Source organism: Oryctolagus cuniculus, chromosome 16 (genome assembly GCF_964237555.1).
Source record: "Oryctolagus cuniculus chromosome 16, mOryCun1.1, whole genome shotgun sequence".
NCBI lineage: Eukaryota > Metazoa > Chordata > Mammalia > Lagomorpha > Leporidae > Oryctolagus > Oryctolagus cuniculus.
Genome location: NC_091447.1, coordinates 58,609,947 through 58,625,020, shown reverse-complemented (window position 1 = coordinate 58,625,020; position 15,074 = coordinate 58,609,947). Strand labels below are relative to the sequence as shown.

The window sequence follows — 15,074 nt, the reverse complement described above, 5'->3', positions numbered from 1 at the left end:
GGGGCAAGGGGCCAGGGTGCCCTTTCCCCACCAGACAGCCCTGGCTGGCCAAGCCGGGGCCCAGCCAGGCGTCCAGATTCCCTGGGACTGTCTGCCCCACATCAGCCGAGCCTTGTGAAATCCGCAGCCCCTCCGCCCGGCTGGGGCCCTGGGCCACGTGCTCAGGCCGTCTGAGCCCTGCAGTCCGTGCGCGGAGTCCAGTGGGTCACGGTCACGGCCTCGAGGTCGCGGCCTGTGGCACGTAGGGCTGGGGCTGCCTCACGGTGCGGCAGGGGTACCTGGTCCCCGGTGCAGAGGCTCTGTGAGGGCTGCACTGTCCCTGTGTCCCCGTCACGTCCCGGGCCTCAGTCTCCGTGTTTGCCAGTGTCGGCGGGGCGGGGAGGGGCCGTGGCAGGTGCTCTGGGGCGGGGTCTGGAGGGTGCAGCGGCCTTGTGCTTCTGAACGTGCCCTTTGGGTCTCCGCGTCCTGGGAGAGACACGCAGGTGTGGCCACTAAGGAGGGCGTGGCGCATCTCCCCGGAGCGGCACCCCGTGGGCAGCCGCCGTGGACGTGGCCTGCTGGGGGCGTGTCTGGACGCAGGGCCTCCTGACGCCGCCCAGGACCCTGTCGGGCCACCAGTTCCGTCGTCTTTGTCTCTAACGGTGACACGCTTGAAGGCGTCATTCCAAGGGAGATCACATCTCTGCGGCCACTGGCACCCACGGCGACTGAGTGTCAGGGTGTGCGAGAGTGTGCTCGTGTGTGTGCTTCCGTGTGTGTCAGTGTGCGAGACAAGTGGGTGTGTGCTCGTGTGTGTGAGTGTGCGAGATGAGCGAGTGTGTGCTTGTGTTTATGTGTGTGCTTCTGTGTGTGTCAGTGTGTGTGCAAGACAAGTGGGTGTGCGCTCGTGTGTGTGAGTGTGCGAGAGTACGCTCGTGTGTGTGCTTCTGTGTGTGTCAGTGTGTGTGAGATGAGCAGGTGTGCACTCGTGTGTGTGTAAGAGTGTGTGTATGTGTGTGTGTGAGTGTGCACTCGTGTGTGTGTAAGATGTGCGGGTGTGTGCTCATGTGTATGTGTGTCAGAGTGAGTGTGTGTGTGTCAGAGGGAGTACCCATGTGCGCTCGTGTGTGTGTGTGTGTGTCAGATGAGCGGGTGTGTATGTGTGTCAGAGTGTGTGTGTGTCAGAGTGAGTGTGTGTGCGAGGGAGCAGCCCTGCACACCCCTGCTCTCCCCAGCTGCCACAGGCCTTCCTGGGGGAGGGGCATTCTCCTGTGAGAGGAGGGGCCTGGGGCTGAGTGACAGCCTCGCGAGCAGTGGGGGTTGGGGGGCCGTGGGACCCCCAGGGCACCCGGGGCAGCAGGGAGCGCGAGGTGCTGGGGAGAGCAGGGCTGGTTCCTGGGGAGGGTGGCCCCTGCGGCGTGAGGGGGGCAGCAGGCACAGAAGCACCCCCCCCCGCAGCCACAAATCCACGGCTTTCTGTGGATTCGCTGTGCCGGATGTCCCCTACCGCGGGAGCCCCACGCGGGGTGGCCTTTCGTGCCTGCGGCCCCCTGAGCGTGAGCGTGGTGCCGGCCCTGTGCCGGCCGCGCCCCTGTCCTGCACGCGTGAGCGTGGTGCCGGCCCTGTGCCGGCCGCGCCCCTGTCCACGTGTGAGCGTGGTGCCGGCCCTGTGCCGGCCACGCCCCTGTCCACGTGTGAGCGTGGTGCCGGCCCTGTGCCGGCCGCGCCCCTGTCCTGCACGCGTGAGCGTGGTGCCGGCCCTGTGCCAGCTGCACTCCTGTCCTGCACGTGTGAGCGTGGTGCCAGCCCTGTGCCGGCCGCGCCCCTGTCCTGCACGTAGTGGCCCCGCGAGTGTGTCCACTCCTCTCAGTGCGCACTGGCCCGCCTCGCCGTGGCGTTTCGTGTCCGTGTTTTGTGTGGCCGGGCTTGGCCGGCTCACAGTCACCCGCTGTCACCGTCGCCCAGGCCGCCAGGTCACGGCCGCACACGCGGTGCGAGCCTCCTGCCTCTGTTCCGATCTTGGGTTTGTCACACGACCCTGTCACACGGCCACGTCGCTGCCCCTCCAGCCCTGAACGCCCTGGTTGGTCAGAGGCCTCCCGGAGCCCAGCACAGACCCCCCAGCCCAGCCCCTCCCGAGGTGCTCCCTGCGGGCCATGTGGGAACCTGAGCTCCCCACGGCTGCCGGCTGCCCCTGGAGAAGGCGTCCAAGGGGCTCGGGGGCTGTGGGGGAGGGGGCTGGGGTTCCGGGAGGGAGGGGTGAGTGGGGCCCGCAGCGTGACGTGCCCGTCCCGGTGGACTCAGAGCCCTGTGCGTGGGGAGGGTCGGCCCTGTAGAGCGGGGCCCAGGGCATGGTCCCGGCAGAGCCCTTCGGGGGGCTGGGAACAGTGGCTGTGGGCGGCTCCTTTGTTCCCGGGTGAGCAAAGCAGGCTGGGAGTACCGAGGCCCCCCATGGCCGTCCGCCGGCCTGGCCCTGCCGACCCTGCCCTCCCGGCCCCAGTCTCGGTGGAGAGGCTGTTGCCGGGCCCTGGCCCGTGGGAGCCTGGGAGGGGGCCGTGCAGGTCAGCCAGGCCCCCGAGGGGTCCCGGTGTGGGGTAGGAGCAGGAAGCGATGCGGGGGCCTGGGTCCCCGTCCCGCGCTCCCCCTGCCCCGGCACTGGGGGGAGGGAGCGCCCCCTCCCCCACGGATTGCACAAGCCGCCTGCGCGAGGCGACGGCGATTACTGGAAGTCCCGAGGATTTCCTCACTTCGGGGCCGGGCCGGGAGTGGCAGCCGCACCTCCCCTTCCTGCCTTCCCCAGTGATTAACGCCCTGGGCCGGCTGCCCACGCGGCCTGGGGCCCGGGCCCTCGGGGGTCCGCAGGTGCCGGAGCGTGGGGTCGGCGCGGCTCCGGTGGCCCCGGGAGGCCCTGCCCCGGTGCAGCCCCGGCCCGGACGGGTGTCTTCCTCCACAGCCTTGAGGACTGGTTGTGAGGTCACGGGCCGGGGCCTGCACAGGTGACAGTGCCCCCTGGGGTCGGCTTGTGAGGGCGGGGCGGGGGCGTGGTCTCAGGGCGCCGCCTCTCTCCACAGGACAGGATGCCGCCACCAGAGCCAGCGTGGAGTGAGAAGCCCAGATAGACGGCCTGCGCCCCGGGGCCCGGACCCCCGTGCCTGGCGCCTGGCCAGAGCCACCCGATGCTGGCCGTGGGGCCGGCCATGGACGGGGAGTACCCTCAGCATGAGCCCCCGCCTGCGGGCAGCATCCTCTACAGCCCACCACCCCTGCAGGTGAGCCCCGCCCAGGGCCTCGGCCTCGGCCTTCCCCGCCCCTGCCGGGGTGCCGGCCTCCGGGCCCTGCAGAGGCTGCTGTCTGACTGAAGGGGGTCCTCAGGCCCCACCTTCCGGGACGACTCCCTGAGGGGACCCCCAGCTCCGTCGCTGGCTGTGCAGGTTCTTCCCGAGGTCCTGGCCTCGGGGGGAGGTGTGGGAGCCCGAGTGGGCGGGCCCCAAGTCGTCTTTAACCTTGACTTCACGGGGCTTCAGTTCGGGGGAGCTCGTTTCTTGCGCAGCCTTTTCCCACGAGGCCAGTGCTCGGCGAGCAGAGCTGCGTGCCCCTGGCCGCCCGGCCGCTCAGGGTCACGGCCGCGGACCCCTGGGCCCCGCCCGGGTGGCCTCGGGTCATTTGCCGACGGCAGTTTTGCCCTTCCCAGATGTCGCAGGGTTGGGGTCACGTGGGCTGTAGCCTTCTCAGCCTGGCCTCCCCGGGTGGCGACCACGCGTGTCTGCCTGGCTCTGCAGCTCCGAGCCCCGGTCCTGGTGGGCCACGGTGCAGCCGTGCGGTCACCTCTGAGGGTCGCCTTCGGCCGCTGGGAATAGTTGCACACAGTCAGACTGTCACGTCGCAGGCGGCCCGCAGGTCCGGAACCCGCTTTCCTCAGTGAGCCTGCAGCGCCTGCCGCCGTGGGGAGGAACACCCACAGTGGGGCCCGGGGGTGCCGGGCAGCGCTGGGGGGCCGAGGCTGTGCCTCAGTCCAGAGCGAGGAGGGGGCCCCGTGGGGGCCGCGGCTCAGCTGTGGACGGCTGCGTCCTGGGGCAGCTGGTGGTGGCGCCCAGGAAGCCGACCACCCGCCGGGACCCCTGCTGTGCCTGGGCAGCTGTGGCGGCCGGACAGGGACCTGGGGGCTGAGGACCCTGCTGCACGAGGTGCGGTTTGATGCCGGCTTGGCTCTGAGCCGCCTTGGCGATCCGCACAAGGGAGGAGGGGTCCCTTGGTCTGCAGGGTTGGGCTGTCGTGAGGGGGCTGCCCACTGGCCACACGCGGGGACGTGGCCAGGGAGCCCCCGGAGAGGGGGCCCTGCGACCCCAGGTGGAAGACCCCCAGGGCCAGCTCTGCGCGCCTGGCCGGGATCAGGTGCCGTCTCTGGGCCAGTCTCACACCAGAACCTGCCCCGTGAAGGTGGAGTCGGCCTGCTCGCTGCCGCCGGCAGATTCCGGTTCCGGGAGGGTTCTGGCGGGCCGGCTGTGCCGTGGGTCTGAGGTGTCCCTGACCGGCAGCCCCAGCACAGCCACAGCTGGGGAGCTGGGTAGGCAAGCCAGGACTGTCCGGTCCCTCTTGGCCGGGGAGCTCCGTGAGGGCAGCCCCAGGCCCGGCCTGGCCACAGCCTGAGCCCCGCAGCCCCGTGGCCTCCGTGGCCTTTGTCCCCTGTGGGCCCCGAGCCCGCTGCCCGAGTTCTGTGGGACATTCTGGATGCGCCACGTGGCCCTGGCGTTTTCTTGTCCCTCTGCGGGCCGGGGGGGGTGGTAGATGGACGCTAGACCAGTGTCCGGGGCGGCCCCGCTTCCTTCTGGAAGCTTCCACAGAGGATCCCTGCTGTGGGCCCTGGAGCAGGAAGCCCGGAGGCCACTCGTGCCACCCCCACACTCGGACTCGGGAGGCCGGGCCCCCGGCAGCTCCCAGCCCAGATGGGCCTGGCTGTGGCCTGCTGGGGCCCCCGGGGCTGGCCGTCCCCGTGAAGCCGCCGCAGGGCCGTGGGGAGGCCGCCTGGTGCCGGGATGAGCCCTCGGCCTCTCCCAGGGACCCCGGGCTCCCCGCGAGAGTGGCGGAAAGGCAGGCCCCGCCGCCGAGTGCGCTCCGTCTGCCGGGGCACGAGGTGTCCGAGCCCAGGCCCGCCCGACTGCTCCCTGAGCTTGCCCCTCTGGGCCTGCCGTGCCCTGCACTGTGCCCCCCGGCGGGGGCGCCGGCCTTTGCCAGGGCACCGGGGAGGCGCATCTGGCCAGGGCAGCCTCTCCCGGGGACGCCCGTGCCCGTGGGCCCGTCAGGTCCCAGTGCGGGGCCGCAGGGAGGCACGGAGACCTCAGGCCCCTGTGGACCCTGGACTCGTGGTCCCAGCTGCCCACCCAGCCCTGTGAGGAGCGCTGGGCCCCCCAGCTGGGAGGAGACACTGGACTGCCACCCGTCCTGGCCAGAAGAGCCCACGGCCCACCCGGGAGTGAGGTGGGCCTCACCCGGGTCTCCCTCGCGTGGCCCTGCCCTCGCCGCCTCACCCCTGCACACTGGCCCTGGGCCCAGGCGGGCCGGGCAGTCTGGCCTCCCAGGCTCTCCAGGGGCCTGGGGCGGCCGGCTGGCGCTGGCCCCCCCCCCCCCCCGCCAGCTCCCGGCCCTGTCCTGAGCCCATCGCGGTGCCGACGGGGAGACTGAGGCCTGGCACTGCTCACAGCCCCAGGGGAGCCCCGGCCCCTGCGCCCGCCTCACGCCCGCCCCCTGTTCCAGAGCCCCGCGCTGCACTCCCCCTGGTGGAGCCCCTGCCCGCAGGCGCCGTTCCCAGCCTACGCCAGCGAGAGCCAGTGAGTGGGCAGGCCTGGGGGGGGCGGGCGAGGAGGGCAGCGCTGCGCCCGCCGTGCGGGAACCCTGGAGGGGCCACGTTGGGCTGTCGCGGCCCGTGGCTGCCGAGTGCCCATCCTGGGCCCTGGAGGGCAGCCCTGGGCAGCGGGTCCCGCTCCCCGTCAGCCCCGTCACCCCCTCCCCTCCCGCCCCCAGCCAGTTCACAAGCACCGCCCCCTTCCTCGGCGGCCAGCCCTGCCCGGACACCAGCTATGCCCCCGTGGCCTCCGCCTCCAGCCTCCTGCCAGAGAGCAGCGACTTCCCTCAGGTAGGAGAGGCCGGGCGTGCGGTGGGGTCCGCAGGCCCTGCTGCCCACCCCGGGACCCAGCGACCTTGGCTGGGCCGCAGGCCCTGGGGTTTGTGGGAGGCCGTGGGCAAGGCGCATGGCTGGTGCTTTGTGGGTCACTGGGGCCCGGGCCCCCGGGCCACCAGCTGCGAAGAGCGAGCCCCAGCCGGCCCTAGAGTCCCTGGCTGGGGGTGGGGGGCGTCGGAGGCCTGCCCACGCCCCTGCCCTGACCTCGGGTCAGTACGAGGACCTGTGGCAACACAGGAAGAGCAGGCGCCCAGGGTCACCCTCCCCGTGTGCCCAGACGGTGGGAGTGTCGATGTCCCTGGGCAAAGCAGAAGGCAGGGAGAGGGTGGTCTGGGACCCCGGGGGCCGCTCAGCTCCGTGACCCCTCCCGTGTCTGCCGTCGCCTAGGTGGGGTGGACGTCAGAGCTGCTGGCCCCCCACCCCGCCACTGCCCCCAGCTCGCCCTCCTCTGTCCCTGCCTGTCTCCCCCTCCCTGTGATGTGTTCGGGGCCCCGTCTGCCCTGGGTCCCACCACAGCTCCGCTGACATGTGTGCGGCCGAGCGCCTGCTGCGCCTGCCCCTCAGGGCAGTGGGCCGGGTGTGGCGGGTCGGGGAGGCGGGTGGGCGTTGCTGGCAGCCTCAGCCCTGGGGCTCCTGCTTCTTGGAGCCAGCAGAGTCCTGACCTGAGCCTGGCGTGAGAGGCTTTCACGGCCGTGTCCTGGCCGGCCCAGATGTGTGACACTGGCGGCCGGCACGGCGGTAGCCCCAGAGCTGTGCCCGCCTCGTCCCAGAGCCTGTGGACTTCACGCAGGCTCCTGGTCACCCCAGCGTCCCGAGCGGGGCAGGAGGGGCCGCGTCGGGGAGACGCTAGAGGAGGCCGAGCCGCTGGCCTGGACCATGGAGGAAGGGGCCGGGAGCCAGGGAGCAGCCAGGAGCTGGGAATGCCGGGGCCGGCTCCCCCCGCCAGCCCTGCCGCACCTGGCGCTGGCATCGGGCACAGAGGAGGCGTTGTCTGACGGCAGGAAGGGGAACCATGCGTGCGCTAGTGCTGCCGGAGGGCTCGGGAGGAGTCGGGCAGGCAAACCTAGAGCTGGGTAGGCAGCCGCAGGCTACAGCACGCCAGCTGGCGACCACCGGAGCCGCTTCCTGGCGGCCGGAGCGGAACGAGACAGGGGCCGGCCCGTGTGGCCCTGCCACCCACGGGAGAGAGCAGAGCTGCCCAGCTGGGTGGGGCAGCTCCCCGGGGTCCCTGCAGTGCGAGGGTGGGCGCTCCTGGCCTTGGTGCTGGCCGCCCTGGCTGCCGTCAGCCCTCCCCGGCTTCTGCACTTGAGCCCTTCAGGGCCCCGGGGCGCAGGACCCCGGAGCGGCCAGTTGCGGGCAGCTGCTTGCTTTCTGGAGACACAGGGCTCCGGGGAGAGGACACTGCTCCCAGGAGCGCCGGGTCAAGTGGGGTCCCCGCTCCGTGGCCCCACGCCTGGGACAGGGCTCCGGGGAGAGGACACTGCTCCCAGGAGCGCCGGGTCAATGGGGTCCCCGCTCCGCGGCCCCACGCCTGGCACAGGGCTCCGGGAGCTCTGTGAGGCCGTCCGCACGCCTGAATGTTCTAGAGAAGCTGGGGACCCCCAGACTCCCCCGCGCCGCCTCCATGGGGCGGGCAGGGGTGCTCCCCGGGCAGCACCTCGGTGGGGCAGCGGTGACGCTGTGCCCGGCTCGGGCCGTGTAGCGTCCACGGCCGGCGTGCTGAGTTTTGACCTGCAGCATCGGCGCGCCGCCCGGTCCCTCCGTGGGAGGCTGTGCAGGGCCCCCTCCTCGCAGAGGGGCAGCGGGCGTGTCCGGCATCGCGTTCCGCCGGCGACGGGAGCTGAGTGGGCTGCTCCCTCCCTCCTCCTCCCTATGGCCAGGTCGGAACTCTGCGGCCAGGTCGGAACTCTGCGGCCCCGGCCCTCGTGCTCAGCATCGGGGCCTCCGTGTGGCCAGCAGGTGCGGGTGCAGAGATGTGTGTTTGCTGCGTGGCCACGTCAGGGGCTGGGCAGGTGTGTGTGACCTGCTCTGCCTCATCCGCCCGCCTGGGCCTTCGGGGCTTCTGAGTGCGCGAGGCCTGCCCCCGGGGGTGGTCCCGGCGTGCTGCCCGGGCCTGCGGGAAGTGCTCAGCTTGGACGCCCTGCTCAGTGACCTCGGACAGCCTGAGCCTGGAGGGCAGGCCCGGTGGGGTCTCAGAGCCGTGGGGTACAGTGTGAGGGGTGCAGGTGTGAGGGGTGCAGGTGTGAGGGGTGTAGTGTGGAGCTGCAGGGGTGTATGGATGCAGGTGTAAGTACAGGTGTGTGTGGATGCAGGTGCAGGGGTGTAGCGTGGATGCAGGTGTGTGGATGCAGGTGCAGGGGTGTAGCGTGGATGCAGGGGTGTGGGTGCAGGTGCAGGGGTGTAGCGTGGATGCAGGTGTGTGGATGCAGGTGCAGGGATGTAGTGTGGATGCAGGTGCAGGGGTGTAGTGTGGCTGCAGGTGCAGGGGTGTGTGGATGCAGGTGCAGGGGTGTGTGACTGCAGGTGCAGGGGTGTAGTGTGGATGCAGGTGCAGGGGTGTGTGTGGATGCAGGGGTGTGGGTGCAGGTGCAGGGGTGCCGTGTGTGGGTGCAGGTGGGTGGGACCTGGGGTGTGTGTGGGTGCAGGTGGGTGGGGCCCCGGGGGTGTGTATGGGTGCAGGTGGGTGGGACCTCGGGGTGTGGGGCTGCAGGTCCATGGGTGAGGGTGGCCACGCTGTCGGTGGTGCACCCGCAGGCCCTCTGCACCTGTGCCTCCAGCCGTGGCTGAGCCCTCGCGGGGCCCCCCGGGCTCTCCTGGGCCTGGTGCTGCTGGCACCCCGGCCCACCTGCCTGTGCCTGTCTGGTCGTCTTCCCGTGCCCGCGGCTCCCGCCCTGCAGGGAACAGCCCTGCAGAGCGGCTCCGGGCGTGCCCTCTGGGCTCGCCTGAGCACCTCACGCCCTGGGCCCCTCCTGGCCTCGGCCCCTGGGCTGTCCCGAGGGCCGTGGCGCTGGGTGTGGCCACTGGCCTCTCCGTGGGGCCTCCCCCGCCGGTCGGCAGAACAGGGCGCCCACCGCACGTCCCCCAGGAGTGAGCGCCTCGGGGAGCGTGTCCGGGAACAGCGCTGCCTGCCAGCCCGGGGCTTCTGGGAAGCCGGGCTGAGCTCACAGCCCAGGAAAGCGCCGGGCAGCCTCGTGGCCTGCGGCAGGGCTGCACATCGACCCTCAGCTGGGTCTCCGCAGGGTCAGAGGTCTCGCCCGGCTCCCCCCAGTTACCGGCACGGGCGGCGCGGGAGAGCGCTCTCTTCTTACAGGAAGCCCCTCTGCCCCAGGCCTGGGCTCGGGGCCGGGCCGGCCGCCCCACGCAGGACTCCCGCGGGGTGAGGCCCAGCCGCACTGCGGCGCCCGTGACGGGCAGGAGGGAGCGCAGACTCCAGCCCAGCCCCGAGGTGTCAGTGAGGCGGGGGTGGGGCCGGGGTCCCGGGGGTCTCCCCCACCCTTACCCCTCCCTGGGCATGGAAGCAACGCCTGCACTGGCGCAGGTACCCACCCGACCCACGGTGTCACGGGGAGGGCGGTCAGTGAGGGAGGACGGCAGGCAGGAGGCCAGGGAGGCGGGCGTGAGGGCACCCACAGCCGTCAGGGGCTCCCGTGCCCCCAGCCCCCCCAGGCCCTGCCTAGCCTCACGCCCCGCCTGCCTGCTGGCCTCAGCCCTGCGAACGCTGCCCGCTGGGCCGCACCCAGGGGCGGGGGCCGGCAGCCCCGTCCTCAGCCCTGAGCCCAGGACAGAGCTGCTCCGGGGCCACTGCGCCCTGTGCCGCCTGCAGTGCTGGGGGGCCGCGGGGGGAGAGGTGCTCCCAGGCCGAGGGGGGCCGTCCGGCAGCCTCCCTGGGCAGACCACCCCAGCCCTGGGCCTGCTCCCTGGGCGCCATCTGGACCTCTGGAGCCAGGGACAGCGAGAGCCCTCTGTCCGTCTCCTCTCCTGCTCCCCCACCCCCGACTGTATCCCAGCGAGAGCTCGCGCCTGCTGGTCCTCCACCAATGCCTGCAGGAGGCAGGCCAGGCCCGGCCAGGCGCTCGGGGTCTCCCACCGGGCAGGGCCCAGGCACCCGGGCCATCGTCCTTCACCCCAGGGTTAGCGGGGCTCTGGATCGGAAGTGGAGAGGCCGGGACTGGGCCAGGCACTGTGGTGCGGGGTCTGGTGTGGGATGCGGGCCCCCCAGCCAGCGGCCTGAGCCGCGCGCCTGCCCCTCGTTCTTTCTGGAAGGGAGACAAAACGCACAGATACCTTAGAAGTGACCCTGTCTGAAGCCTTCCAGAGCCCGGCGGCCACCGCTACCCTGGACCCAGAACCTTCTCACCCCAAAAGAAAGCTCGTCCCCGTGTCCAGTCAGCTCCGGCCTCCCCAGCCCTCCCGTCCCCGAGAGCCCCTGTCCTGGCCGTGTCCAGTCAGCTCCAGCCCTCCCGTCCCCGAGAGCCCCTGTCCTGGCCCTGTCCAGTCAGCTCCAGCCCTCCCGTCCCCGAGAGCCCCTCTCCTGGCCCTGTCCAGTCAGCTCCAGCCTCCCCAGCCCTCCCGTCCCTGTAAGCCCTGTCCTGGCCGTGTCCAGTCAGCTCCAGCCTCCCCAGCCCTCCCGTCCCCGAGAGCCCCTGTCCTGGCCCTGTCCAGTCAGCTCCAGCCTCCCCAGCCCTCCCGTCCCCGAGAGCCCCTGTCCTGGCCGTGTTCAGTCAGCTCCAGCCCTCCCGTCCCCGAGAGCCCCTCTCCTGGCCGTGTCCAGTCAGCTCCAGCCTCCCCAGCCCTCCCGTCCCCGTGAGCCCTGTCCTGGTCGTGTCCATCCGTGGAGCACACGCGGGAGGCCTCTGTGTCTGTCTCCTTGGCCGTGGCGCCCTCAGGGCCGTCCATGCCGTAGCCGTGTCAGAGCCCCGGCCCTGCTCCTGCCGCGTGCTGCTCCCTGTGCCCGCCCACCTGCTGCTGGACCCTGGGGCTGTCTTGGCGGAGAGTGGACGAGCGCTGTGCAGAGGTGCATGGCAGGAGGGGAGCGGCCGGGCTGGCGTCTGCGCGTCAGCTCCCACCAGCCCTGCTCACCACCCCCCCCAGCACTTGTGCGCCGGGGAGGGCCCCGTGCCGCCTTGTTTTCAAGAGGTCACAGAGAGAGAGGAAGAGACAGAGAGCTTCCATCTGCTGGTTCCCACCCCAGATGGCCACAGCAGCCAGGGCTGGGCCAGGCTGAAGCCGGGAGCCGGGGGCTCCATCCAGTCTCCCCATGGGTGCAGGGGCCCGGCACTCGGGCCATCACCGCTGCTCTCCCAGGTGCATTAGCAGGAGCTGGGTGGGAAGTGGAGCGGCCGGGATGCGAACCAGCGCCCATGTGGGAGGCCGGCTCTGCAGGCTACACCCCTGCACCCCCACACACCTGGCCTTGACTCACGTCTCCCGCTCTGGGCTCCCTGGCTGTTGGTCTGACAACGTCCCCGGCAGCGGGGCCCGGGCCGCCCTTGTCCTCCCTGGCTTCCCGGTGGTCACGCTGGCCCTCCGCTCCCCGCTCTGCGGGGCCAGCGCGGACCCTCAGGTGTCTGGGGTGACGATTGGCTCCCCCCGGCCTGTGTCCCCTCCCCTCCTTCAGACGAAGCTGCAGGGTGGGATCTCCCCTGGCAGGGCCGGGCGGGCTGGGGGGGGGACGGTGGTGCCACAGCAGGCTCCGCACACGGCTCTGCCCCGTCCTGCGCTGCCTGGCTGGGGAGGGAGGCAGCAGGTGGGGCCCAGCCTGGCCTGCGGGGGGCGCCCCGTGGAGGGGCCTGGGTTGGCCCCGCCCCGCCCCAGCCCGCAGAGGCCCCAGGGCCGGGGGCGCGCGCCCCCTCAGCCCTGTGCCCGCGCTGCGTGCCCGCGGGCGCGCCCGCCCGCCGCCGCTGTTGACAGCCGTCTGTGGCTGGATTCCGCCCCGTACGGTAATTGTCCTGCCTGCCAGGAATCGCCCTGACTTACCAGGCAGGCATCACTTCCTGAAAGTGAGCCCCGGCCTTAGAGGAAGCAGGCGCGAGGCGAGGCGCGGTGACTAAACCGACATGCAAATGCAGCCCCGGCCGAGCGCCGCGCCCGCCGCCCGCTGATGCCGGCGCGGCCGCCACGCGCCTCCACCATGTCCCAGCTGCAGTTCTGGCTGCAGCCCGCGGCTCTCGACCAGGTAACCGACCCCCGGCCGCCCCGGCCCGCTCTCCTCTGGCAGCCGGCGTGCGTCCGGGATGTCCCAAGACAGCTTTGGGAACTTGCCATGGGGAGCGACCGTCCCGTCCCGGGGAGCTGGGGTGGCGCGGGGGAGGGGGCTTGGCAGCCGCCAGCCCAGCGGGGGGTTCTGCCCGAGTCCCAGCCAGGCGGTGGGGGCTGCTCAGCCCCTGTGGGGCGCCGGGGAGGGCAGGAGGCCAGGTGGGGTCCCCAGGAGCCCGAACTTCTGGGGTCTCGGGTCAGCGTCCGGGCCAGGAGGGGGTGTGTCCACCGCCCCGGGAGGCTGGAGGGGGGAGGTACCCTGCCCTCCCACAGCCTGGGAAGCGGCCTGCAGGTGGGGGTGCAGCGGGGTCGGGGCCCCCGCCTGGGCAGTGACGCTGCCTGGGGAACAGAGGTTGGGGTGGCTGTCTGGGGTGGGGAACGTCTTGGAGTTCAGCTGGTGGCTGCCGGGAGTGAAGTCCTGACGTGTCCTGGGGAGGTATCTGCTGTCACCACCCCCACGACTGAGCCACCCACCTACGACAGGCTGGACGAGGGGCCCCTGCAGCCCCTCCACCCCCACGACAGCCACCCACCCACGACAGGGCTGGACGAGGGGCCCCTGGGAGCCCCCCCACCCCCACGACAGCCACCCACCCACGACAGGGCTGGATGAGGGGCCCCTGGCAGCCCCCCCACCCCCACGACAGCCACCCACCTATGACAGGGCTGGACGAGGGGTCCCCGGGAGCCCCCCCACCCCCACGACAGCCACCCACCTACGACAGGCTGGACGAGGGGCCCCGGCAGCCCCTCCACCCCCACAACAGCCACCCACCCACGACAGGGCTGGACGAGGGTCCCTGGGAGCCCCTCCACCCCCACAACAGCCACCCACCCACGACAGGGCTGGACGAGGGGCCCCTGGCAGCCCCGCCACCCCCACGACTGAGCCACCCACTTACAACGTGGCTGGACGAGGGGCCCCTGGCAGCCCCCCCCACCCCCACGACAGCCACCCACCTACGACGGGGCTGGACGAGGGTCCCTGGGAGCCCCCCCACCCCCACGAAGGGGGAGGCCAGTGTGGCAGGAGCAGCCTGCACCACTGGGGTGCATGGGTGGGAGGGGCACCGCCGAGCTGGCTTTGTGGGCGGTTTTAGGGTTTCAGATCTGCAGGGGGGCCTAGACCCTGCCCCCACTGATAACGTCCCTCATTGCCTGTGCCTTTGTTGCCAGCTGGGAGTGGACACGCCTCCCCACACAGTGTCCACGCTGTGGCCGGCCTGCTTCGGGCCCCTGTGGACTGTGGCATTGCTTCTGCAGGGTGCCCCTAGGCCGGCTCATGCCGGACGGGGCAGGAGGCCTGGGGAGGGAGACCGTGGAGCTGTGGGCCCTGGGCGCCGCGTCTGGTTGGGGTGCCTGGTGCTCCCAGGTCGGGGGAGACGCCGTGCCAGGCCCGGGAAGCAGGGGCTCTGTGTGGCGGCCTCCCTCCCCTCACGGCATCGTCACCCCACTGTCGAGCTGGGGAGGTGGCCCAAGGTGGGGCCGCTGCGATGTGACCGTCCTGGCTTCCTGGCCCTGTGGGGCATCCACCCTCGCTGCCTGGTCCCATGCCCGCCCTCCCGCGGCCCCAGGCCTGCCTCCTCTCTGGGGACTGGGGCTCCCTCCCACCAACTGTGAGCGCAGAAGGGGGCAGGGCAGCTGGGCCGGGTGCTGTCCTCAGGACTCTCCGGGGCCTGTGCTGGTTCGCACCAGGTGCCCTCGGCTGCCTCTCCAGGCAAGGGGGCTGGGGGCCCCTCAGGCCCTCTCCCCAGCCCCAGGTAGTCCCAAGGGTGGCTTAGCCTGGGAGACTGGAGCCGCTGGGGGTCTCCAGGGCCTGCTGACCAAGGGCCTTGTGTCCCCCAGCGAAGCCCAGGCTGAGGTGGGGGGCAGGGGGCGCCTTCCTGCTGCCCCAGGGAACGGGGCACTGACCCCCCGTGTCAGGAAGACACTCCCTGCGCTCAGGGCTCAGGACGGGGTCTGGCGATCTGGTGTAGCAGATGGGGGGCCTGGCCAGGGCTCAGGTCCCTGCAAGACAGGCCATCATGGCCACCCGCAGCCCAGGGCTGCCTCGGGGGTCTCTGGTGGGGGTGACGGGCTGGGGAGACAGCAGCTGCCGCAGCTGTGCCTCGTGTTTGAAAGGAGTCGGGCGCAGGCAGGGACCTCCGCCCCCAGCCCCGCAGCACGTGGCCCTGGGGCCTGGCGTCTCACTCCGGGCTCCCTATCCCTTTCTAGAACATTCCTGAGATGTGGCTGTGCTGTGTGGTCCTCACTTGAGGGTGCCCGGCTCACTGGGCTTAGTGCATTGAGTCTTGCGGCCGTCACCCAACAGCAGCCCTGTCCCCGGGCGCAGGGACCCCGAGCTTCCCCCGTCCTGGCCACGTGGCGTGGCCTCTGTGTCCGCGTCTCTCCCGGGTCCCTCCGTGGGGCAGCCTGGCCCTGCTCCTGGCTGTGTGGTGCTGCCTGTGGGTGTGGACTCCGGCCACCTGGCCTGTCTTCCAGGACCCCTCGTACCTCGAGGACCTCTCCAACGCCTCCATCTTCTCCTCGTCCGTGGACTCCCTGTCGGACATCGCCGACACCCCTGACTTCCTGTCGGTGGACAGCCTCAGCCAGGTGCCCACCATCTGGGACGTGAGCACCCCCTCGTCTGCGCAGGACAAGGTCAGTGCGCCCAGAAGCCGAC

At 71.8% G+C, this 15,074-nt stretch overlaps 1 protein-coding gene across 1 annotated transcript in view; it reads left to right on the top strand.

Moving 5' to 3' along the window:
- Positions 1-15,074, top strand: part of SBNO2 (strawberry notch homolog 2) — a 37,721-nt gene that overhangs the window by 10,515 nt on the left and 12,132 nt on the right. The window contains 4 exon segments of the mRNA XM_051840285.2: positions 3,051-3,248; positions 5,731-5,804; positions 5,998-6,109; positions 14,891-15,052. Coding sequence (XP_051696245.2) covers positions 3,156-3,248; positions 5,731-5,804; positions 5,998-6,109; positions 14,891-15,052 — 441 coding nt within the window. The 5' untranslated portion in view covers positions 3,051-3,155.